This window comes from Octodon degus, unplaced genomic scaffold, assembly GCF_000260255.1.
Source record: "Octodon degus isolate 3935 unplaced genomic scaffold, OctDeg1.0 scaffold00210, whole genome shotgun sequence".
NCBI lineage: Eukaryota > Metazoa > Chordata > Mammalia > Rodentia > Octodontidae > Octodon > Octodon degus.
Genome location: NW_004524786.1, coordinates 1,428,484 through 1,451,070, shown reverse-complemented (window position 1 = coordinate 1,451,070; position 22,587 = coordinate 1,428,484). Strand labels below are relative to the sequence as shown.

At 52.8% G+C, this 22,587-nt stretch overlaps 1 protein-coding gene across 1 annotated transcript in view; it reads right to left on the bottom strand.

The window, feature by feature from the left end:
• Adamts9 (ADAM metallopeptidase with thrombospondin type 1 motif 9) overlaps positions 1-14,776 on the bottom strand; it is a 141,497-nt gene extending 126,721 nt beyond the window's left edge. The window contains exons 1-3 of the mRNA XM_004644783.2: positions 14,348-14,776; positions 13,417-13,823; positions 8,414-8,576 (exon numbers count right to left, since the gene is read on the bottom strand). Coding sequence (XP_004644840.1) covers positions 8,414-8,576; positions 13,417-13,823; positions 14,348-14,462 — 685 coding nt within the window. The 5' untranslated portion in view covers positions 14,463-14,776. The remainder of the gene's footprint in view (positions 1-8,413; positions 8,577-13,416; positions 13,824-14,347) is intronic.
• Between the last annotated feature and the right edge of the window lie 7,811 nt (positions 14,777-22,587).

Here is a 22,587-nt window from a genome sequence, read left to right as displayed (position 1 = left end):
GCACGGGAGAGCAAGGTGCGCGTGCTGCCCGCGTCGGCGGCACTTGTGCACAGAGCACGCGGCGTCAGGCGTGAAGGCTGACAGGTGCAGCAAAGACTGTTTCTGCGATCGACCTTTGTCTCTACTCATGTTGCGGTTGACAGAGGATTCTATTTCTGGGGTCATCCTTCAGGTTTGGTAAACGGGTAAGCAGCTGGTGCGAAGCGTGGAGGTCCAGGCCAAGTGCTCGCCACATGCTTCTGTTTTACTGACGCCTTGTATCTCTGCTGAGTGCACACCGCAGGGCAGTAGGAAGCTCCTGGCAAAGCGGGAGGCAGCAGTGGAGACAAGCATGGCCTGCTAGAGCGAGGGGAGGCCACACTCGTGCTGTCAGGGTGAGCAGACGCGTGTGCGGAGCACACAGTTGTCACCTGCAAAGGCTGCCTTGGATGTGACCATTGAGGCAAAGCTTATTTTTGTGGTAGTGTTCTAGTGTGGTATTTTCATTGTAGCTCATAAAAGAATTAGTTTCTATTGTTATTTTTTAGACTTTGTACACCAAGAAAGAGTCAATGTTGAGAATTTTGCTGCTTTTTTATAAACACTAAAAATTTGATACTTCATTTTTGTGACTTCTTTCCTGTTAAGTGCTTTCATAAAACTTGTAAAGTTAAAGTTAATAATTCACCAATAGAATACGCTGAAGAATAGACTGGGTATTTCACACCCACATAATGCGTCTTTCTGACAAAGCTGGCGTGGCGGCCCACGAGCCACTTGATTTTGAGCCAGGGTCTCACTGAGCAGCTAGGATGCCTACGTCAGCTTGACCTTGCACCCGCCTACCTCAGCCTTCTAAAGCACTGAGATGGCGGGCTGTGTCACATTTCTAGCTGCGTCTGCGTCCTTGAGCATGCAGGCCTTGCTCTGGCCTCACGCTGAGCCGCCAGGACACGTCCCCAGCATAGGCACACTGACTGGACATTGACGTTCTGTCTCTTGGTGTCAATTAGAAATAAAAGTGCTGCCCAGCCTGCTCTCTTGTCCCAGGTGATGGCTTTGAGTAACGACCCTGAGCCTCTTCTATTGCATCTCTGTGCAGCCTCAGCCTTGCCCTGAGTTGACGGTGAAGCACACAGCGTGTCGCTGTGCTTCCTGCTGCACATTGGGGTGGCAGGGAGTCCACATGCATGAGGTGCTCAAGTGAAAGCAAAGTAGGAAATACCATGGAAAAGCGAGGCCGTGAGAACTAACAATCAGCAGAAAAGGAAACCCTGTAGCAACACTTAGCCGGGGTTTTACTTGATTTGTTCTCAAAGCCCACCAGGCTCGCACAAAGCCTGCCTCAGACCACATCTTGCAGGTGTGCAGGCTCCGTTAGTGATACCAAAGCCTTTTCTACATATCAGTGATTTGCAGGTACATAGATAGAAAGTCCATGCAGGCTTCTGGCCCAGACACAAAAAGATAAACGAGAAAGTCACCCAGAAATGAATACAAGAAGACCACAGCAATCTGATTATCACAAGGAAGCACAATTTGGTGGACACAAAGTTACACATTTTAAATCTCAATTGCATGATAAAACAGCACACTATTAGACAAGTGGGCTTATTCTACCACAGGAGCTGGTCCAAGGAATTCTAGTGTCTTACTTTGGAACTAGCCCACTGGGTCTCGAAGGACCTTGAAATGAACCCTCTGCCTCCTTCGGCCTCTCTGATTCTCAGGGCATTTCTGAATGGCACTCAGCCCCCCGACCTGCCTCAGGCACTTCCTGGGAAGCTGAACAAGTTAGCAAGTGCCTGCAGTACCCGCTGGCTGTGTCTCTGCAGAGAATGAGTTTCTGAGGGACAGTCACAGGGGCTCCCCACAGCTGTGGGGCCTTGGCAGAAAGCATGAAGCCGACAGCCCAACCTGGCACCTTCCACTTCCACTTGCTGTCTGGCTCTCCTGGGGTTCAACCTGGACAGTAGAAAATGCACTCTAAGGCAGTACTGCAAGCTGGGGCCTTCGCTCTCCGCAGGAAGACGCCAACAGGGCTGTCACCTGCATAGGCTGCAGGGGCAAATTACTCCGAATTCTGTTCGTCCTGATAAAAATATTGTTTTACATAGAAAAATATCTTTACTTCAGCATAGTGGGATACTTAGAGAGAAATGCACCTTGGGATTGCTTTAAAATGCTTCAGCACAAAGGGAACTAAAAAGTGAATGTGGAAAACTCACAGCCGTTGCTAAGAGTGACCGATGTAGGGACAGTGGATCATTTTACTTCTGCCTCTGCTTGTCATATGCTTGAAGACGGTCACAATAAAATGCTTCTTAAAAATAAGATTAAAAAATTTAAGATTAACATAAATAAATGAGAACAGGGGCTGGTGAGATGGCTCAGTGGTCTAAAGCACCTATTTAGAACAAGCTTAGCAAATCACAGGGACCTCGGTTCAATCCCCCAGCACCACATGCCAGCCAGCGCCGCCCCCTGGTGGGCTGAGCTGGCCACACACACACACACACACACACACATAAATATTTATTTTAAATAAATAAATAAATAAGAACAAATGAAGGTATAAAAGCTCTATATTAGAAACTTTCTTTTTACTATATTTCCTTGATTTCATTGGAAAATGCACTACTACAAATATTAGAAAGAAAAAGAAAAGCAATATTTTATATAAACACCATGAAGCAGATTAAGCTCAGGAAATCAGGTCAAGAGTTCAATTATTGAAAATGGTAATCTTCTAATAATTCACATGGATTCTAGTGGTCACTGCTCAGACTGACTGTTCATTTCACATGCAGTCTTCGAAGAACACAACGAAAAACTGCCAAGAAATAAAATGGGATGGAGGATCCTTGTAGGTTCAAGGACAGACCCAGGCTACGTAGTTCAAGACCAGCCTAATAAAAAAGTAAGACCTCGACTGAAAAAACCCGTGTGGATCAGGAAACAAGTCCCGATGCCACAGAGCTTCATAGTTTAAAAATGCAAATTACATTTAAAGTTGTTGGAAGCAGGCATGGTGGTGCAGGCCTGTGACCCAGCATGCAGGAGGCTGGGGCGGGAGGACTGCTGTTTGGGGCCAGCCTACACTACACAGTGATACTCTGTCTCCAAAAAAAAAAGTAAAATTGGTAAAATTGGTGAGATGTTTTCATTAAAAAGAATATATATATAAAGAAATAAGACAAAATACCAGCTCAAGGAGGAATGACTACTCTTAAAGCTTTAGACACTGTTCTGGTGTGCAGGGCTCACCACACCCGCCTGTGGCTACCAAGGTCACATGCCTCGGTGTCTACCAGGCACCTTCCTCCCAGCCACTGGAACAAGCCACTGACTCTGAGCTGCCCGGGGTCCTGCCTGCAGCTTCCCAGGGCTGAGGGGCCCCTCGGTTCTGTTTCCCACTCCACCTGGGCCGACTCCCAGGGCCACTGGCCTAATTCACTAACCTGGGCTCAATTATTAATGGGATTCATGAGGTTAATGGCTAATGAGGAGATGCTCTACCGAGGCCTGCTGGCACTGCCAGCCTCAGGGTGGGAAACCCTCCTAGGCCAGGGCAGGCCCGGGCAGGTGCTGTGACTGCGCCTGCAAAGCACCTCTTACAAAAGCGGTCCAATGCACCAAGCACAGGCCAACAGTCCCTCCAACCAGACCAGGACACAGTGGGACTCAGGGAGTCACTTCGTGGACAGTCTGTTTTTCCACCTGGCAATGGATCAGGGCAGCTTTAAGCCCCGCACACTCAGCAAGTGTGAGCTGTCAGCAGGCCCTGTGAGCACTGGATACCAGTTTATACCCATTTTATCAGCTCTGTGACTTTAGACAAATTGCTCAGCCTCTCTGAGCTGTAATGTTCCCCAATTGTAGGACAGAACACTGGTCCATGTCTGGCAGAGCTGACGGCCGCACTGCACGACGCAGTGCATGTGGGGTGTAGCACGGCCGTGACAATCACGCAATGGTCCACAGAGCAATGGTCCGTGGAGCAATGGCTCTGAGCCTCACCTCTGTCTCCCTGGCTTTCATGCTAGTGGTCCCGAGAGCCCAGTCAGGAAGTCGGGGTGCATTCTAGCAGGGGTGGCAGACAGATCCCCGGGACCTGGTGAGGACGGAGCCACAAACCTTCTCAGCTTGGTCAGGTGGGAAGAAATGTAGCTGAACTGAGGAAGAGGCCCAGCTCTGCCCAGCCTTGGGCTTCACAAGCTGCACCCACAGTTACCCCTCTGGCTCAGAAACTTTTAATTATTATTATTGTTTTTTCCTGTATTTTAGGGAAAGATATACAGGGTGTTCAGGGTCTCACCACTAGATCAGATTTGTAGTGATCCGCCTGTTTACAACCTCCCAAGAGCTGGGGTTACAGGCGCGCACCACCACGCCCAGTCTCAATTGCTGTCTCAGTGCACCCCAGGGGCGGGGCCGGCACGGCAGGCCTGGAGATGGAACCCCGGGCCCCTATGCCTGCTTGCAGGCGCTTTAATCTACTGAGCTATTTGGCCGGACCTGAGAAACTTTTAAAATGGAAAGCCGCTGACCTCTAGTCCTCAGACAGCATCGGTCAGGAGCTGGTCTCCAGCGACAAGTGCCACAGGCTATGAAGCCCCCACGAGCCCCTATCCTCGTGTTCAAGCTGTGTTTGCAGTCAGGAAATTCTGGGATCACAGAAAGTGTATAAGCACACAAGAGCACAAAACTTTTGGGAGAATGCCAGTGTTCCTGGCAGTCTGCAATAGGCACGTTGATATTTTTATGCCTTGTTTCCATTATGTTTGGATACACTGTACCATTTTAAATGATGGGCTTATCTCTCTCTCTCTCTCTCACACACACACGCATGCACAGACCCCTAGCAGGAAGGCTGTCTTTCTCCTCGATAAGAACCACCTTCTCTGCCTGTGAGTGTCCAGGTCAAATGGAGGCACAACCAAGACTTCATCTACAAACCGGCGGTGTGCGTGGATGGCAGCAGTGCCTTCCAGCCTGGCGTGCCCACTTGCTGCCTGGGCCACCTGAGTGGGGCTGCCCTGGGCCAGAAGCTCAGCATGCGTGCCTGAGGGGCTGCCACGAAGGGACTCAGTAGTCACCAAGCCACACTGCAGGAGGGGAGCCCACTGCCAGAGAACTCCCAAGCAGGGTCCAATGGTGGCCAAGCCAAGACAGTCCCGGGGGACAGCCGCGAGCCACTTCCCAAGTCCCCAGTGTTAACCAGGCGCCCTGGGCACAGAGGAAGGCGGGGCAGCAAGCACACGCCTGCTGCTAGCTGCCACCACCACCTGGAGCAGGCACCGTAGGTCTTTCTGGTCCCATTAGTGAAAGCTCTAAGGGATCACCTCTGGGTTTGGAGTCTGAAGTTTTCCTTCCTTCACTGTAGGACTTTGTTTTCTACTTTCATTAATTTACTTTAAAAAAATCGCCATTCAGTAACTGCCTGCCATCTGTTAAATGCTGCCCCTGAAGCCTGCATTATTTTATACTCAATTAGTTCAAGCAGAAGGTCCCTGTTATGTTTACTTTGCATTCTACAATGCCTTTGGCATGGATTGCCCAGCTAGCTGGAATGGGGACAGTTCCTGATTGTCCTCCTGGTGCAAAGGAGTTGTTCAATTAACACTGTGGTGGAATTAAAAACACACGCATGAATGAATGCACAAGGTCATAGGCGCCTTTCTGAACCTACAAGCTTCTATTACACTAGACTTCCACAGATGTCTTTAAAATAGGCTATCTTAGAAGCTTGATCTGAAAACTATACACCCAGAGTCAGCAATAAGCAAGATGTCCTTCTGCAGGGAGCAGCCTGCGACAGCCGGGTGCCCTGCCCTGCTGCTTCCCACAGTGCAGAACCATTCGCAGCAGTCAGCAGGAGTTTGTGAGGCTGGCTCCCACATCTGCGGCTGTGGGAAAGCTCTGCCGGGCAGTGGTGGTCAGATATACAGGGTATTGCCCTGGACAGATATCTAACTTGACACCCTGCAACTTTGTTTCTCCTCTGTGCAGAACTCCCTTCTGCAGGAGACCTTGCCCTGAAGGCTTCCTCCAGCCCGAGCAGCCTGCTCTGGGAGAAAAGGCCCAGGAGGCGCCGCCGCCGGAAGTCGAGTCCAGAGGACACCAGGCAGGCAGTGGGGGTGACTGCTGCCTTCCACTGCAGCAGGGACTCTCAGCTGCTTGACCACCTGTCACTTGGGACACATGGAAACCACTGCTTCAGGCTCCATCTCACGTCCCTGCTGCAGAGATCAACTTGCTTTCTGAGAACCTGCACGGCACGGGGCTCCCAGGCTCTGCCGAGCTGTACGGCTCTTGCTTCAGCAGGAAATTGGGCCACCATGAAGCCCCTTCCCCAGCAAGAGGGACGGCCCCTGTACCATCTATATCCCCGGCCTATGCACAGGCTGCCTGGGCTGGCAGGGCTCTGCTGCTGGTGAGCTGTGACATACCTCCAAGCTCTTTACAACTTTTCTGAACCTACTGCACTTGAATTCAAAGAAGGGGTGCAGGAGAGCCGAAAGAGAGAAAACCAAGTGAAGCAGAGCCTGGAAGGAGCCTTTGGGAGGGCTGGTACGACTGCCCTGCTCCTGACTGACCCGCAAGTGGGGAAGGGCACCGCGAGGCTCAGGAGCTGGCAAAACGTGGCGCCTCGCTCGAGAGCCTGCGAGAGAAGAAGGCATCCTCCACCGTCCTTGGGCTTTCAGCTTAACAAAACACTCTTCCTGATGTTTTTAATAGGATGTGACAAGGACTTGTCCTCAGCCCAGAACTGAGCATCTACTAAGTTGGGGATGCATTTAACGCCGAGTCCGAGCATTTGGCGAAGGCTAGCGTCGGGACACGCCCTGCCGCAAGGGGGCTGGCACAGGCCAGGCTCCTGGGGACGCCTGCAGGGCTGCCGGTAGGCCTCTGTCCCCACTGCCTCCGGGTCAGCATCCAGGAGGCAGGAACGGGACGGGTCCTAGAAGCAGGTGGCACAGATGGAGTGAAACCCAGCAGGCAACACACTTTGCGCAATGCCAACAGGGAATGAGAAAATATATCATAGTTTTTAAGAAAAACATTTTGCAGCCCTTTTGAGGCAGAAGAATGCCACCAACTTCTACTCCTCACTGACTATCAGGCTGACAGTGCTTCAGAGTGCTGTGACTATACAGTAATTATATAGAAAGGGAAGAAGTGCCGACTGCCTTTCTAGCTCCCATTACACATTCTTATAGCTAAAATATGCACTTGCTAGAACAGATTTGGGAGGTCAAAAAGCAAAGGTCAGTGGTCCTAAGAGAAGGCCACACCCATGACGCGAGTGCCACAAGAGCACGAGAGCCCTCGTGTCTGGGTACAGAGCCTTTCCAGCTCTTGGCACCTTAGAGCCCAGCTGCCACGACTGCAGTTCCATCCTGCCAGCCCTGGAGGTGAGACCACATGGGAGCAAAAGTCACGGGAGGCTAACCCTTAGGCCTGGCTGTGTCCCTATAAAAGCAGCTAATGCTGTCGCTTATTAAAGACTCGCTTTAGAAACACTTCCAAGAGAGAAGCACCAGGTGCTGTCGCAGCAGAACAAGTGGATATAGACACACGGAAAGCCAGCGGCCATTTGCAAAGCCTGGGAAGAAGTCTCTGTTGGCCTTGAATTTGGGTCTGATTTGGAGATTCCATATCGACCCCAAGAAATTATTTAATTTGTCGATGGAATTTTTTTAAAAATAAAGAACATAAGAAAGACAGGGTTCTAGAGATTGGAAGTCCACATTTTGAGAATCACTTTCATGAACACATTGAAACACGGGTCCAAAGGAGGGACCATTTCTAGTCACTAGGCCAAAATCGACCAGACGTGGAAGGCAGCCACGGGCTGAGAAATGCAGAGACAAGAACAAGCTGCTCGAGCGCCCACCACGACGCCTCCCTAGCGTGGCTGCGCAAAGCCAGAGGCCATCTTGGAGGAAGGGAAGGGAATCCAGCAGTGGGCACCGAAGCAACAGCAGCCCACAGCACCATTTCTGTGTCTGGAAACCAGGGGACATTAGCCATATTGAAATTGATGGAAGAAGTTCTCACAAGCATGTCAGTCCTCACGAGTTCCATTTGCAAGACTTCGAACATATGAGTAGAAGACAAAGTACGAGCAATTTCTGCTTAGGAATAGCAAAGCTGCAGGAAATTACCAGAGCTCAGCCTCGAAACAGCAGCCCTAGCAGAAGACAGCCGTGTCCCGGGGAGCTGGAGCCCCTGCTGTCTGCGCCCACACCCTGGCACTGTAAATTCTGAGCTGCACAGCCCTCAACCAAGCACGGAACACCCTACAGTTTCCACATCTGTGCTGGAGGACAGGGTAGTGCTCTGCCGACTGCAAAAGCGCTACCTTCCCACAGGATGGCGAACAGCTCCTCCACCAGCCAGGAGCGCTGCTTAACCAAGAAGTAAATACCTGAGGTGTCACAGGTGTGCTTTCCCGAGGAGGGCTCCTTCTGGGGGATGCTGCGCCTATAAATAATGTGGGGCTTGTTCTGCTCTTCTTCATTCTCTCCTTGATCCACAGACAACAGTGGTTCAATAAAGTAATCTCCATCATGGGACCGGAATGTGCCCAGCTGCAAATAAAGAGACAAGTTGGTTTAATGCAAGCCAGCCAGTGGGAGGGAAAAACAATGGCCCAATCCCAATTAGAGACAGGGCCATCTTATTCAACCCCTCCGCCCCAGGGGGCAGCTTCAATGTAAAATGCTGTGACATATGCAGAGACGTGGTTGATTTCACCCCAGCTTATTGGGCCTGCTGCTCCAGGCTGTCCTCCTCGACATTCAAGCTCCGATCATAGCATGCCGATGGGCTGCTAGGAGAGCATTTCTAAGTATTAATGCTGCCTGGAAAGACAGGAACATGCCTGAGTTCAAGAGGAAGAACTGGCTGCCTGAGACTCCTCGTGCACCCAAGTTCAGCAGCGTGCACTGGCAGCACCCTTGCGAGCCTTGCACACCCAGGACAGGTGGTGCACACCCAGGGGGATGGTGCTCGGGGCCCAGGGTTGGAGGAATCTCGCTTCTGATCCCAGCACCACACTTACCTTCCCACTCACCCCTTTTGTCAACAGAGATAAAGATGCTTTCTGCAAAAGCCAATCATGCAGATTAAATGTGTTATCCCAAATAGCGTGTTCAGTGAAGAGCCCGACACCTCGCAGGGACTCCCCCTTTAGCAGCATCGGTGTTGCTGGCATTGGCCTCTAACTCTAAGATCCGGCTTGCTTTATCCATCAGGCTAAGCACTTGAAAAAGGGCACTTTTTCTCCTGTCCTTCCCTCCCAATATACTGACTTATAAATATCAGTGATGCCTCAGGCTTGAGCCACCCAAACCAAGTATAAGGAACACACCAAGAAGCGTCATGCTGGGCCAGTCAGTGGTTCAGCTCTCATCTCCTCCTCCACGCTCCTGTTTCACACACTGGGAAGCAATCAGACCTCCTACCCTTCCCTGGGCACACGGAAAATGACTGGCCCTGAAGGCCAGCACGCCTGCTGGTGAGGACATCAAGTCACTGTGTGCTACCCATAGCTGGCCTCCTGGCTAGAGCCCGGGGGTCATCATTCTAATGAACTCCAGGTCTTCTTGGTGAAGTTGGCGAAACACCAAGCTGAGACACTAGTTCCTATGTTGAGGCAGCATCCAAAGTGCCTGGGGAGTTTTACAAAGAGATTTATAGATTCAGAATTCATAGAGGCGAGGTCTAGAACCTGGGTTTTAAAAGTAGATCTCCATGTGATTGAGGAAGCACTAGTTTAAGAAAAAGCAAAAAAAAAAAAAAAAAAAAAAAAAACCAAAAAGGTCCAAGCAAGAAACAAAGTAGCTGCTGACCTGGGGAGAAACTATTCCCGGGACACCCCTCTGCCCTGCCCCCAGCCAGCCAGGCGCCTCTGTCTGTGGGCACCACACAGCTATGGGGCCTCCACGCACAGACCAGGGTAGACCCATGAAGCCTCCAAGACACCCAAACACCGAGCAGGTTCCTGGACTGTGTCAGTGAAGCCCAGCCACCTCTAACTGGTAAATGGAGATAAGCAAACAAGTTCTCTGTAGGAGGACAGACCCAGCTCTGGCCAGCGGGTGGAGTGTAGGGCAGAAAGACAGGTGGAATCCAACTCTGCCCCCAAGAGCTGCAAGTGCTCAGAGCCTCAGCATCATTGCAGTAAAATGGAAGGCTTTGAGAACTGGGTGCCAGCCAGGATTTGGCTGAAATAATGTCTATGTGAAGTGCTCACCACAAGGTTAGCAGAGTGCTCCAAAAACTGCACCAGTGTAGCCTCAAAAACAAACAGTCCCTGGGCCCAGGAGTTACTTTTTTCGGTTAAGGTGATGGTTGAGCTCAACATATGTACTAAGGATGGACAGTACTCATGGATCCAACACAGGAGAGACATGAACACAGGTGCTGTCCTGGCTGTCCTGGGAAAGCTGGGCAAAATGAGCTGAGAGCTCACACTCAAGGAGGTAGACACAGAGGCACCCAAGACACAGCTGGTATCCACCAGGGTAGACAGGAGAGGTGACGGCAGTCAGAGTCCTACAGAAACTGGTGCTAGGGAAGAGGAGACGCAACCACAGCTTCTTTAAAAGAAGCTGGGTCCATGGAGATCGCTTCAGTGGTCTAAGGGGCGGCTGAGTTAAGCACAAGGACCTGGGTCAGATTCCCAGTACCACATGCCATGCCGGCACCAACCAGGCACACAGAGCTTACCACCAAGACAGAGCATGGTGGGGTACACCTGCAATCCCAGCACTGGGGAGGCTGAAATCAGGAGGATCGCTAGGAGTCTGAGCTGCGTAGAGACCCTATACCAAATCCATGAAGAAGAAGAGGAAGAGAAGGAAGAGGAAAAGGGAGAAGAAGAGGAAGACAAAGACAGAGAAGAAGAAGGAGCAGCAGCAGCAGCAGTGGCCGCTGGGGCCGAGGAGAGAGCTCAGCGGTGTACGCACCTGTGTGGCAAGTGCGAGGTCCTGTGTTCAATTTCCAGTACCAAAAATAAAAGAAGCTGTGTCTAGACCATGTGAAGCTGGGTGAGGGCATGCAGAGAAAAGGGTACACAGCAGGCTGCCCAAACACGGATTTCGCAGGGAGCACGGAGAGGAGCCAGGACTCGTGCTTTGAGTGTAAGGTGAATACTGCTGCCAAACGAGGGTCTACAGCTGCTCAGGGGATAAGGGGGAGCCTGGAGGGGGGAGCTAGACACCTGCCTGCTCCTGGCTAGCCCCTCACTGCAGTGTGAGCAGCGGCTGCAGAAGCCCCCTGAAGACAGAAAGAGACGCAGGCCAGGCCGAGCAGGGGTGTCCAGAAGAGGCGAGCAGCACCTCCCCACAATTCAGAGAAACTCAGCCGGCTGGGGGGCGGGTTATAAGGCAGGAAAGATTTCCCGCAGGCGTCATGGGGCAAAGTGTTAGAAATACTAAGGTGCAATGGCTTCAGGAACAAGAAGTTTGGGAAGGAAAGAAAAGTCCCAGGAGAAAGAAAGGGCCAGAGGTTTGGAAGCCACATTAAGGCCGAACATACAAAAAGCCAGCTCAACTTACAGATGTACGCAGGCCCCTATTCCTTGATTGCAAATGGAACACTGTACATAAATGAGGCATCACAGCTCACACTGTCTCTCCTAAAGCCGGGTCGATTCCCAGAGAGACCAAATGTGTGCTGCCACCTACAACTACTGTGGAAACAGAGGCCCTGAGCAGCGCAGTATTTATACAAGCGCTGGGGCCACTGGGCCTCTGTGCATGGAGGCGGGCAGAGAGGAGGAGTAAAGACTGTTTACAAACCGAGGCACACACGCAGCCCTATCATGTGGTGCCTGCCGGAATTGGAGGGGACACTGCCGAAATGCGGGCTCGCTGGTTCTCAAGAGTCCACACCTTGTACCTGCCTGCCTAGGCCTTAACCTTTACAGCCAAAAGGCTTCCAGCGTTCTGGACCCTGGTCTGGGACCAGCATGACTCACGGCGGCATCCCCTCCCCCTTGCCAAACAGACGTCTCCGCCTACCCCCAACCTCGGCAACTTCGTAGGCTCCGAGGCGGCTTCTGCTCCGGCTGCGGGGGCCCATCCCCTTTGCCCACCTGGCTGGCCAGGCCGCCCCCTGCACGGGCTTCAGGCTTGCCTAGTGAGGTGAAGAAGGGTGCAACCTCGGAACGTGGAGCCCAAGATCCAAGATCCACAGCGCACCATGGGAACAGCCAAGGGGCCGGGGTGAGTACCCAGACGCCCACTTAGAGAAGGCACGGGGTAGCTGGGGGCTCAGGGGAAGCTTAAACACGTTTTGGGCGCGGAATTCAGCAACCAGTTGCGCGCACAGCACAGAGAGCTGGGACAGCCCGGCTGCGAAAGTTTCTGCGTCACACGCGCGTGCCAGAAAGGCGCGTCTCCCGGAAAAGTCAAGGATCACCCTCGGGGGGCCAGAACCCCACGCCGGGTCCTCGAATGCTGTGGGAAGCGAGGGCGTCCTGTTAGGACTAGCGGCGGGCAAGTGGGGGGCCGGTAAACGGGGGCTGGGGACCCTCTGGCGTATCTCCCCCCCCCCAGCTAAGTGCGCATCTGGCCACCCGGAGGTAGCGGTCCCTCCCACTGTCCCTAAGGAAATGTGCTTGGTGGACTCCCTCTTCCAACCTTCGGGACCCGCGCCCGTCCCTGAAAAACCGAGGTCGCATCCTGGCAGTTTCTGCGAGCTCTCTGCCACTCTCCAGCGTTTCAGGCCACCCTGCCGCCAGGGTGCAGAGTCGGACTACGCCGCACCCCCACTCGGCGCTCCCCACCCCCAGGGTCGCAGGGTCGGAGGCCGGCTCCGCCCTGGCCCCGCCCCGGAGCCCTGGGCCCACCCTTCTGTCCCAGGACAGGACGGCCTCCCTGCCAATCCAGCTCAGTTCCCGAGCCTTGGCGCCGCGGGATAAAAGGCCCTAAAGACCGCGAAGCGTCGGGATTCTGCCGCGCTGGCCTCCACGACCCGGCGGGCACGACTCCCGATGCCCCAGGCCGGGGTTGTCACGCCACATCCCCAACTCGGGGGCGCAGGGAGGTCGGGCCCGCCCTGCGCTCTGCCGCTGCGCTGCGGAGCAGCCCGCCAAGACCGCTGCGCGAAAGCACAGCTGCCGCAACTTTTCCCCTTTGGAGGCTGACGTCCCGGCCGCCGGATACCGCTGAGCTACGCCCGGCCGCGCGATTCCGGCCGCCTGAACGCTCCAAAGCCTCCGGCGCTGCTGGAGCGGCTTGCTCGCCCCTCGCGAGTGTGAGCGCCCCAGAGTCGCTCCCTCCCATCCAGAGACCTACACTGTTGTTTCTAAGCAACAGTTATGCCGGAGCGGAGCCTCAGGGCTGAAAATCTCCAGGCTAGAGAGCCACCGCATCTCCACGCAGCCGGCGGCCGGGACCGCGGGGTCTCGCGCCCACTTACCATGCCCGAGCAGAGGCTGATGACGGCCGTGTGCTCCGTCTTGGTATTGACGTGGCCTTTGTAGAAACAGTGCTTGAGTTCAGTTTCCTCCTCGGAATAAAATTTAGTGTGGTTCACCTCGGGCACCCCGAGCAGAGTGACAGTGAACAGTGGAGCGATAAATCCGGCATGGGCGGTGAGATTAAATAGAAAGTGTTGGCCAAAGGCAGAGAGGCGGTAATGCTCCGGGGAGGAGGCGGAGGAGGAGGAGGAGGAGGAGGAGGAGGAGGCGGGCCAGGGGTCAGAGGCAGAGTCAATGCTCCGTCGCCTTCTTTTGAAGTGCACGTTTGTGGGAAAAGGTTCTCCGGCCGCGTTCACTCGCACGGGAGACGCGATTTCATACTCGCTCACGGTCTCCAGTAATTTCGCTGCAGAAAGATGAACAGATGCATGAGACTACCAGTGATTCCCGCTCGCACAACTTTTAACTTAAGCCAACGTTGGGGCTTTGCCCGGCCTTACTCTCCAGCCCGCTGGAGTCCAGCCCTTTAACCCGTTATCGGTGGTCAAATATTTGCGGAACACCGACTGTGGGACACCAAGTCAGAAACTGGCAGACGCTCAAGTCTGAAGGCGACAGTGAGCAAATCGGGAGGCAAAGAGTAATTCCTGATCCCGACAAATATCCTGAATGAAATAAAGCACGACGTAGCTGGAGGTCCCAGCTACTAAGAAACTCTGACTTGGGGCGTGGGGTGGGTTAGGCCGAATAAAGGAAGGATGGCTACTTTTGTCCCCAGCATTTCCCTAGCCTCGGCTGGAAATGGCCCAAAGGAGAGCGGCTCCAAAGCGCGAGGCAGTTCTTTCTAGGAAAAGGAAAGCCCGGGCTGCGGGGCGCCCCGCCGGGGGGAGCTCGGGAGGGGCGAGGGGTCCCGGGCCCGCGCCTCGTTACCTTGCCTCGGGTGCAGCCTGTCCTTGCGCACGGCGGCCGCGGCGTCAGGGCTCCGCGTCTCAGCCAAGTCCCGCGCCAGGAGCATTAGCAGCGCGGCCCAGGACACAAGCTGCATGGTGCTCCCACCTCCCACCCCGCTCCGCTCCCTTCCGCCCTGGCTGCGCGGGGATCGAGGCGTCTGCCGCGGAGAGCGCGGGGCCAGCGCCGGCCAACGACTTCTGACTTCAGGAGTCGCTGAGGTCTCGCGGCGAGGGTCCCGTCTGCGCGCAGCAGAGCAACGCTGCCGCCTGCCGAGAGCTGAGCCGCTCGGGCCGCGGGAGGAACCGGAGGAGCGGGGCTGGGGCTCGGCCGCTCGGCCGCATAATGCCCAGCGAGCGGGCGGAGAAGGCGCGGGACGTGCGCTCCGAGGCGCGCCGGGCGCCCTGTGCCGCCGGGGTAGCGGAGCGGCTTCTTGAATTGGGGCGCGGGGGCGGGGGAGCGGGTCCTCCGCCGCTCAAATTCCGGGTGCCCGCCTCCAGGAGGAGGGGCGGGGAGGAGAAAGCGCGGCGCGGCCCGCCTCCTTCCAGCCCGCGGCCTCAGTGCCGCCGGTGCCGACCCGCTGGCCCAGGCCCTGAGGGCGCGGGAGGCGCACGCTCGGGGCGCAGCCGATGGCTCAGCCCGCGCTTCCTTCGGAACCGGACGGCGCTGGGTCCCCAGCCCGGGCAGGGACCGCGAAGACTCGCCCCCTCCCGGGCACGCTGCCCCGCCCCCTCTTCCGCCCTCCTCCCGCTCGGCTCCCGCGGCACCCTGTCTCTGCCAGTCCCGTCCCCTCCCACCGTGCCCTCTCCGTTTCCCATTTCCTCCCGGTCCTTCCCTCCCCTTTCCTTGGCCCCCTCCCCGCCTGCGCTCCTGTGCGCCTCCCTAGGAGCGGAGGCCGGGTCCTGTCCTGCCCTGCGCCGCGCCTGCTCGCTCTGGACCCCATTTGGCACCTGAGCCCCACGCCTCATTTACTCGCTCAAGTCAGGGATCCTAATCGGTTTCCAAATTCGTGGTCCCCTGAAAGTTTGGCAACATTCTGCAGTGGTGCTTTCCCCCAAACTTCCGTCCCATCCTGAAAGGGCCCATAGGTTTCCCGATGTCCCCGGCCCAAAAAAGGTTAAGAATCAGCTTGGGCAGCTACAGCGGGCGGGGACTGCTGCTCCCCGGAACCCCACCCCGAGGGGGGGCAGGGCAGGGAGGGAGGAGACGCGAGCGCCCGGCTCCGGGCTGCAAGTCCCCAGGGGCGCCCCAGCCTGAGGGTTCCGAAGCCATTTCCGCCAGCTGTGGCCACGGGGATCCTCGCAGTACGCCCCTCCCTCCCCCGCACCTCCTCGGTCTGCGGGCCTAGGGAAGAGAGGAACGCTAATCTGGAGAACCTATTTCATTTCGATGAAAGATGTGGCCGGAAAGTAGTTGCCCAAGTTTCCTAGAATCAGATCTCTACTGCCTGTTAGCCTCTGCTTTGGACTGAATATGCCTCAGATTGCCAGCACCATGTGCCGGACAGCATCCGCTAGGAAGGCCAGTTAGTCTGGAAACATTAATACGGGTCTTTCTTTTGGCCGAGGGGGAAATAACTCGGTAAGACTGAAAGGTTTTAAGGAAGCTGTTAGCCCAAGTTAGTCAGTGCCCCCACCCCCACTGCCACCTCACGACGGGAATTCCAGACAGGAGACACTGGAAAGACAAGGGGTGCCAGGACTGCACCTTTGCGGCCATCTGCAGAAACTGGTCCAGAATGGAGCTGCAGGCGTGTTTCCCCCCACCACTAGGCACTGAACTCAGAAAGCCTTCTGAGACAGGATCTGGCTAAATTGTTTAGGTAGGATGCTACACTTTTAGGTCTTGTACCTTGAAAATAATTTATTAGGCTGCATTTCTTCTGATACGACTTCTTTCCATTACTTGTAAATTCCTCACAACCGCACGTACAGTGTCTGGGAGTCACTGAGAGCTTCACACGGAACAGACGATCACGAAGTCAATTTACAAGCAGATTCCAGTGGAAAACGGTAAGATTATGTCCACTGAAATTCAGAAACAGCACTTTTCAGAATTTTCCTCTTTCAATTCACAACCCTCTGAAAACAGAAGCTGACAGTCCAGGAACGTCTTATATGTAGGGACAAATTCCCCTGTGTGTACTCCACTTTCTTTCCAAAGCGTTGCTGTAAGGGGGGAGTGTGTGTAGGGTTTTTTAAAACGTTTCTTCTGACACAATAGAGTCACTTCCATGAGAGTGGTGGGAAAGGAGCTCTAAGTTATCTTCTGCGGGTGGCCCTGGGGCCAGATAGGGCCCTGCGCTGAGCGTGCCCGCCCTCTTGTCAAGCTCTAGCCTCCCACCATGTGAACAATTGTAAAGAAACACGTCTAGCTCCGTGATTGTTTTATAAGATGAATACGCAATCAGAAGTGTTTCCAGGCTTGGGGGACTTGGTGTGCACAAAGGCATCCAGAGAATCGCCCTGATTTTCTCACCTATGTGAAATTTCTCCGTGACTAACTCTTTTGCCAGTGCTTTCATATCAGCCTTCTCAGATAGCCCCGGACACCTCGTCAGCTCCAAGTTAGCGCTCATGCAGCACCTGCCGAATGAGTTGAGGCGTGGTGATTCGAATACGGCCCTCGCTTGACTGCTGCATGGCTTCTTGGTTATGTGGGTGAACAACCAGTTTGGGGGGCTTGGCTGCAAGTAGGGGTATCACACTGCCGAGTCCCGGAGGGCAGAGTAATGGGCCCTCACAAATGTTGGGTCTTAAAGGTGGAGAGCTTGCCGAGGCCACCGGGAGAGAGCTCATGAGGGAGAGATTTCAGCGCGTCGTGTTCTCCCAGGACCTTCCTGGAAAGGAGTGCTCAGCAGGTTGAGGGAGGCCCCTTCACTCACTCTTCTGAAAACCGGGCCCCAGAGGAGTCAAGTGCTGACTGATATTGTCACTAATGCAAGCCAGCGGAAGCGATGTGGATGACTATGCTGGGTGCCAAGCAGGAAGCAAGCTGAAGCAAAGCCAGATTTCCACAGAAAGGGAAACCCCACGCCCAAGTGATAGGAAGGACCAGGAGTCAGAATTAAGCAGTTAATTTTCAGAGCCATAAGCAGCAGCTATTTGGGGGAAAGAGGAGGCCTGGTACTGAGTGACACTGAGCCACTGGGTCTTGGTGGTGGCTGAGCTCTGTGACCTTGGGGCTGGCTCTGATCCACTTTCTAATTTGCAAGAAGACAGTGGGAAGAAACAGCGTCTTCTCTCACCATGCATGGAGATGCCCAAGATGCCCTTAGCGTCTGCTTCAGAGTCTTCTAGCTTCTGGCTTCAGTGCTGTCCAGGAAGTAATTTATGGCATCCTTAGTGATAACAACGTTAGTGTCTCCTCACTGGGCCCCTCCGGGGTGCTAATTAGTCCTCCGAGGAGCCCTGCTATGAGGGTTTGAGTCTCCATTTCCTTTTGACAAGAATGAGTCTCACCCGAAGGAAGACACTCGGCATCATAGAGCTGTGCTGGCACTGAGGCTACTTCCCCCAGCAGCCCGCGGTCGCCACTGTTGGAGCAGCCACACAGCGCACAGGCCATCCCCTCGCCACTCCTGACCAGGAGCTGGTGCCCTTGGCTTGAGGAACAGATCTGCACAGCAGCACCTTGTCTTCTGGGGGGCAACTGGGGCTGAGTGGCTTGTCTTGTGCTTGCTGAGAAGCCCTGGGACCACCCAACTTTTGCTGCAGCCACGCCACGTCTCGTGGGCACCTCGGGGCAGTCCTCAAAGTCCTGCTCTTCCGCCTGCCCTGCTTACTCGCCAGCTGCTCTGTGCCATCCTGGAAGCCCGTGCTCAGGGTTCTCGCTTAGCCCACAGAGCGCAACGCTGATCCTCAGCCGCCTCCGGTCGCACCCTGTGGGTGAGACTGTCAGACGTGAGGCTCAGCGTGGTGGTGGGCACGTGAGGTTGGCCTTTGGCTCAGATCTAAACCCCTTCTGTGCTGACGTCAAATAGAGGGCGTTGCAGCGTGGCCATATGCGGACATCCACTGTTCCCTAGACGGTTCCCTGGTACGGGCAGCTGTGCAGGCCGCGCTCGTACAGGGTCGTGCGCTGGTGGGGTGGCTGGAGGTGCACCAGACGCCGCATGCCCTTGGAGCCTGCATCTTTTCCTTTCTGGGATTAGTTTGCAGTGGTGGTGGTTGGTGAATTTTGTTAGAATTGAAGCTACACAAGGGCAAAGGCCAAATCCCCTCTCCTACCTATACATCCTCATGGTACACAGTGCTTCATATTTCTATTTTGTAAAGTTTATTTATTTTATTGGTACAATATATATACTTTACTGTGGGAAGTTGAATCTGTACATGATACACCTTGCTCGCCCCATTCTCCTCCTTTCCCTTCAACCTCTCTTCTTATTTACAAAAGGTTTGTTTCCATTTTTTTCTTGATCTTTCCTTCTCTGTCCCTTGTGCCCTTCTTATCTTCAAGATTTTTTGTTTTTCTTTGTTTTGCAGTACTGAGGATCAAACTCGGGACCTTGCGCTTGCCAGGCAGGCGCTTATGCCCCTGAGCCATCTCCCTGCCCCTCATCTGCATGTTTCCTAAATGACTAATTACTGCTGCCCACTTGACTCTACTTTTCTTTTTTCCCCCCATAATTTTATTGAGAGACAAATAGCAATGAGACAGTTTCAAACCAAATTGGTAGGACAGTTTCAATAATTAACACATTGCATACATTCTTCCTAGTGGTTAATTGCTGTACAAGATGCGGACATGATATCCTATTTACAAACACCATTAGAGCAAATCCCTCTATTCATTAAGAGAATGCAACTATATATCTATCCTAACCATTTTGAATACACAGATACAAAATGGACATTCATCTGAATCCTCTTTTTGTGAAGTTCTATCATTTGAATAGTATAGGTGTGTGAACTCAGCAAAATATTCTAAAAGAGTCCAGTAGTCCATAATAGTATTGGGTCTTCTGCTTGACTGGCAGTGTCAGAAATTGGTGACCTGAGTCCCCCACAGCTCAACATCACACCATGGCTTTACTTCTTATACTTCGTTTCAAAGGCAGTGTGCCTTTCATTTGTAACGTTTGCTCACACACACGTGAGCGCATGCTCACACACAGGAACAACCGAGGTAGCTGCTGCTGCTGCTCCGGGCATTACTACTCTTGGGAAGCGAAGGCCTGCCTTAGTCATAATGGTCATGATTCTTTGGTCTGGAGTCATAAAGTTTCAGCTAGGCTTTCCCCAGTAGCTATCTGAGTAACTAGACTCCTGGGATCGCTGCATTTTGTTTTTGTGCTTTGTGGTGCTGGGTTTGAACCCAGGGCCTTCATACTAAGCTACATATGCAGCCCCGTTTGGGTTATTTTTATCTTGGCATAGAGTCTGGCTAAGTTACCCCGGCTGGGCTCAAACTTGTGCTCTTCCTGTCCCAGCCTCCCTGAGTGCTGGAATTTTGGGTATGCACCCCACTCCTCGGAGCTCCTTACCTGCTTAGCATAGTGAGAAAGACTTGGCTTTCTGCCATGAGCCGTTTTCCTATCTCTGCCTAGAGGGTCCTTACTGGCCTTCTAGGAGGTTGCGAGAATAACTCAGCCAGTGACCGTGCGGCTGGTGCCTAGCGGAGGGACTCCTCTATCTCGACTCAGGCCGACGTCTGCGGGTCCGACTCTCGGGCCTGGCGTTCCTGGCCGGCACGCATCCACCCACCTGGGCCAGGAGCCTCCGTGGACTCCTCCTGCTGTGTGCCTGCGCTGGGCCCCTGCCTGCTGCTTTTCATATCCATCCTTGCTGCTGGTCCCCTTAGCTCTTAAAATTTAAGACTCTCTTCAGTCTCTTTTTTCAGAGTACTGTAATTTTTGCTGCATTGATCTTTTATGTCCTTTGTTAGATTGATTCCTAAGTATTTCATTTTAGGGAATGCTATTGTGCAAGGTGTGTTCGCCTAATTTCTCTCTTGGTGTGTTTGTTGTTTGTGCACAGCAATACTATTGATTTTTGATAGTTCACTTGTATCCAGCTAAGCTACTGAGCTTGGTTATGAAATCTAGAACTCTGTTGGTAGAATTTTTGAGGTTTTCTACATTTCATGTCATCTGCAAATAGTGGTAATTTCGGTGGTACTAGTGCTTATTCCTTTTATTTCTCTCTCTTGTCTCATTGCCCTGGCTTATGTTTCCAGAACTATATTGAAAAGGAGTGGTGACAGTGGACGTCTTTGTCTTGTGCCTGATTTTAAAGTGAAGGCTTTCAGCTTTTGTCCATTTTCTATGATGTTGGCTGTCGCTTTGTCATAGCTGGCTTTTACCAGGTTGAAGTAAAGACCATCTATTCCAGTTTTTTGAAGGTTTTTCTTTTTTTTTTTTAATCATAAATGACTGTTGGAAATCAGTGTGGAGATTCCTCAGTGAACTGAGATTAGCAGTCCCACTGACCCAGCTAGTCCCCTTCTGGGTATTTTTCCAGAAGAATTCAAACATCATACCACAGTGGTATGTGAGCACCCACGTTTATAGCAGCACAATTTGTCAGAGCTAAATCTTGGACACAATCCACATGCCCATCAACCTAGGAGTGGATAAAAAAGATGTGGTATTTTTATGCAATGGAATATTACTCAGCTAAAAAGAAAGATAAACTCAAGGCCTTTATGGGTAAATGGATGCAACTAGAGACCGTACTCCTAAGTGAAATAAATCACACGCACATGTGCCAACATCGTGCTATCTTCCCTGAAAGAGCAGACACGATCTGAACCGCATGACAGATGTTGTCAAGGGGAAGCTGCTCAAATGGAAGGAATAACTGGGATGCGGCGAAGGAGAGAAAGAAAAAAGGAAGGCGGAAAATATACAAACACGTACACACAAGTAGCAACTGTACTACCGATTTCTTTGGTTTACTGAGGAATAGCTAGTGCTTGAATCTCCGATCAACTTGCATGGCCATACCTGGCGCCCGGAGCAGCTACTCCGAAGACAGCGTGCAATATGACAGCTGTTCTTGACTTCCTGTCGTCTCGCTTTGAAATTCTGTATCATTTTTAACTTTTTAAACTTTTATTCTCTTTAATATAAAAAATAAAACTATCTTCTTTATTTTGGAGGAACTGGGGATTGAACTCAGGACCCTGCGCTTGCCAGGCAAGTGCTTATTCTACTGAGCTATCTCCCTGGTCCTTAAAATTATCTTCTTAAAAAAAATTAAGATTTTTTTGGGGGGGACAGATTTACCCTTGCTTGTCCCCTACCTGAACAGGCACCTCACTCAGGTCCCATTCGTGTGGGCTTTCTCAAGTAGGAGCTTCTTGTTTCCCTAGCAGAACCTTTTAAATAGATGAAACACAGTTTGTCTCTGAACTTCAAGGCAGACAAAACCCTACAACTGTTTCCGTATGACACACACGTTGTAGTCTGTGTATGTGTTAGAGGGATGCTGACCTGTAGTCCATTCATGCCTTTATTTTTCCACCCAGCGAGCATCTGTGCAGAGCCTGGTAAGCGTCGGGTGCTTTGCCTGCCCGCGTGGCGGGGCCATGCCGTGGCCCTGGCAGACTCCACGCGGAGGTACAGCATGGTACGTGTGGGCAGTCTCAGCCCGCAGAAGTCCGATTCTCATTAGATACATGAATGTAGGGTTGGAATGATGTTGTGATTTTGCCTCAGTACCACGGGCAAGCCAAATTGACATATAAAAAAGTAATTTTTATTATTAATTATTTGAGATAGGGTCTTACTGCCTTTTCCAGGCTGGCCTCAAACTCAAGATCCTGATATGTCAGCCTCCTAAATAAATGGAACTACATGATGGCCCTGAGCAAATGGGCCATTGGGCCTGCTAAAAGTAATTTTAAAGTTATGCACCTTTGTCAAGCGATTTTAATAGTTTTTTTGTCCTAATAGTATTTAGTATGCATTCCTCCTCCTTCCCCTACTCCTCCCCCTCCTCCTCCTCCTTCCCCTACTCCTCCCCCTCCTTCTCCTCCCCTCCTCTTCCTTCTCCTTCTCCTTCTCCTCCTCTTCCTCCTCATTCTCCTTCTCCTCCTCCCCTCCTCATTCTCCTTCTCCTCCTCCTCTTCCTCCTCCTTCTTCTTCTCCTCCTCCTCTTCCTCCTCATTCTCCTCCTCATTCCCTTCCTCTTCCTCCTCTTGTCCTCCTTCTCCTCCTTCTCCTCTTCCTCCTTCTCCTCCTTCTCCTCCTCCTCCTCCTCTTCCTCCTCCTCCCC